General features: G+C 29.8%; 1 protein-coding gene and 1 pseudogene across 1 annotated transcript; one reads left to right on the top strand and one right to left on the bottom strand.

Moving 5' to 3' along the window:
* The first annotated feature begins 699 nt into the window (after window positions 1–699).
* LOC115233257 (probable cytochrome P450 6g2) lies at window positions 700–1,360 on the top strand. Its single transcript, XM_029803564.1, has 2 exons — window positions 700–802; window positions 975–1,360. Exons 1-2 carry the CDS (start codon window positions 703–705, stop codon window positions 1,211–1,213), a joined length of 339 nt encoding a protein of 112 aa, XP_029659424.1. The 5' UTR covers window positions 700–702; the 3' UTR covers window positions 1,214–1,360.
* Window positions 1,246–1,438, bottom strand: part of LOC115233251 — a 4,997-nt pseudogene continuing 4,804 nt past the window's right edge.

The raw sequence follows: 1,438 nt of genomic DNA, 5'->3' as shown, positions 1-1,438 counted from the left end.
AAAAAACTAATGTCGTAATAAAAGGTCTAACAATATTTATACTATGTTATATTAATATAATCTTTTGATTGCAAGTAGTCCAGATAATATTAGTTCGATGCTGAGATTTTAAAATACAACATGTCGAGAATTTCAAAACATATCGGTTTCAAACGCACTTTGTTAAAAAAGTCTATAGGACTTATGTAATATTCAATTAAATTGAACAAAAAGATGCTTATAGTGAACATAAAGCAAAAAAGTAAATCTTGTTAGAGAAAAGAACTATTTTTAGTTACAGTAAAATAAATAATTTTGTTCGCTTCACGCGATATGAATAGACAGAATTATCTTATTTATTTTGACTGCGTTATAAAAGACGTTTTGTGTATCTTCCTTTCCTATCATGTCTATTGAACGCTTTGAAGGGTAAAATGATTTTCGATTTTGGCTATATCCGGGGTTTTGAGATGCTTGCGGTGTTTTTTCTCCCATATATAACTCGTTTGGCCCATTTAAAAGCATTCGGCAAAGATACCAGCACTTTCTTACGCAAAGCCTTCTGGGAGACAATGACTCAACGCATGGAGTCTGCATGTCTATTGAACGCTTTGAAGAAAAACAATTTGTGAAAATTTGCAATTTTTGAAGATATATGAAATTATCCAATTAAGTTCACAAAAAAAATATTTTGTGACTGCAACAGAAAGTCGTTGGGAGACAATGACTCAACGCATGGAGTCTGCCATAAAGAGGAACGATCTCATAGATATTCTTATCGAACTAAAGAAAAATTACGGTCAGCAGGATATGGGAGAATTCAGTAAACAAAATATATTATACATAAAACGATGATGACTCTTTACGAAAAGAGTGCAAACGAAATATTTTTAATTATATTTAATAAAAAAAAAACTAATTTAATAAGAAAAGAAAGAGAGAAAGATAGAAAGTTAACAATAGTTCAAAGGTTTAAAAGAGGAATTAAATTTTAGAATTTGATGATGACGATATAGTAGCGCAAGCAGTCATCTTTTTTACCGGTGGTTATGAAACTTCTTCGACGGCAATGGCTTTTGCTTTGTACGAACTCGCAATACAGCCAGAGATTCAGGATAAACTTAGGAAGGAGATTCATAATGCGCTCAACGAAAGCGATAACAAGATCACATATAACATGGTAAGTGAAAACGCGATACATGTGTTATTGCTTGCTATCAAAGAATTATTATAACGAACGAGATACAAATAATATCAATATAATCGTCAAGTTATACTCTTTTCCTTAAAATATTTACCATATTCATGATTGAATCTTACATTAAGTTTATGTATTTGAAGATCTCGATTTATCCGACTATTGTAGACATATTTGATATATGTATATATAATGTGTGATTTATATATATATATATATATATATATATATATATATATATAATTTGGCTATGTTCGACTT

The sequence above is a fragment of the Formica exsecta genome, unplaced genomic scaffold (assembly GCF_003651465.1).
Source record: "Formica exsecta isolate Colony F162 unplaced genomic scaffold, ASM365146v1 scaffold167, whole genome shotgun sequence".
Classification (NCBI taxonomy): Eukaryota; Metazoa; Arthropoda; class Insecta; order Hymenoptera; family Formicidae; genus Formica; species Formica exsecta.
The sequence above is the reverse complement of the archived record's forward strand: the minus strand, read 5'-3'. Positions and strand labels throughout refer to the sequence as shown.

Coding starts and splice junctions, on each gene's coding strand:
- LOC115233257 (XM_029803564.1), top strand. CDS start 703: ATGACTCAACGCATGGAGTCTGCCATAAAGAGGAACGATCTCATAGAT. Junction 803..974: donor GCAGGATATGGGAGAATTCA/GTAAACAAAATA, acceptor ATTAAATTTTAG/AATTTGATGATGACGATATA.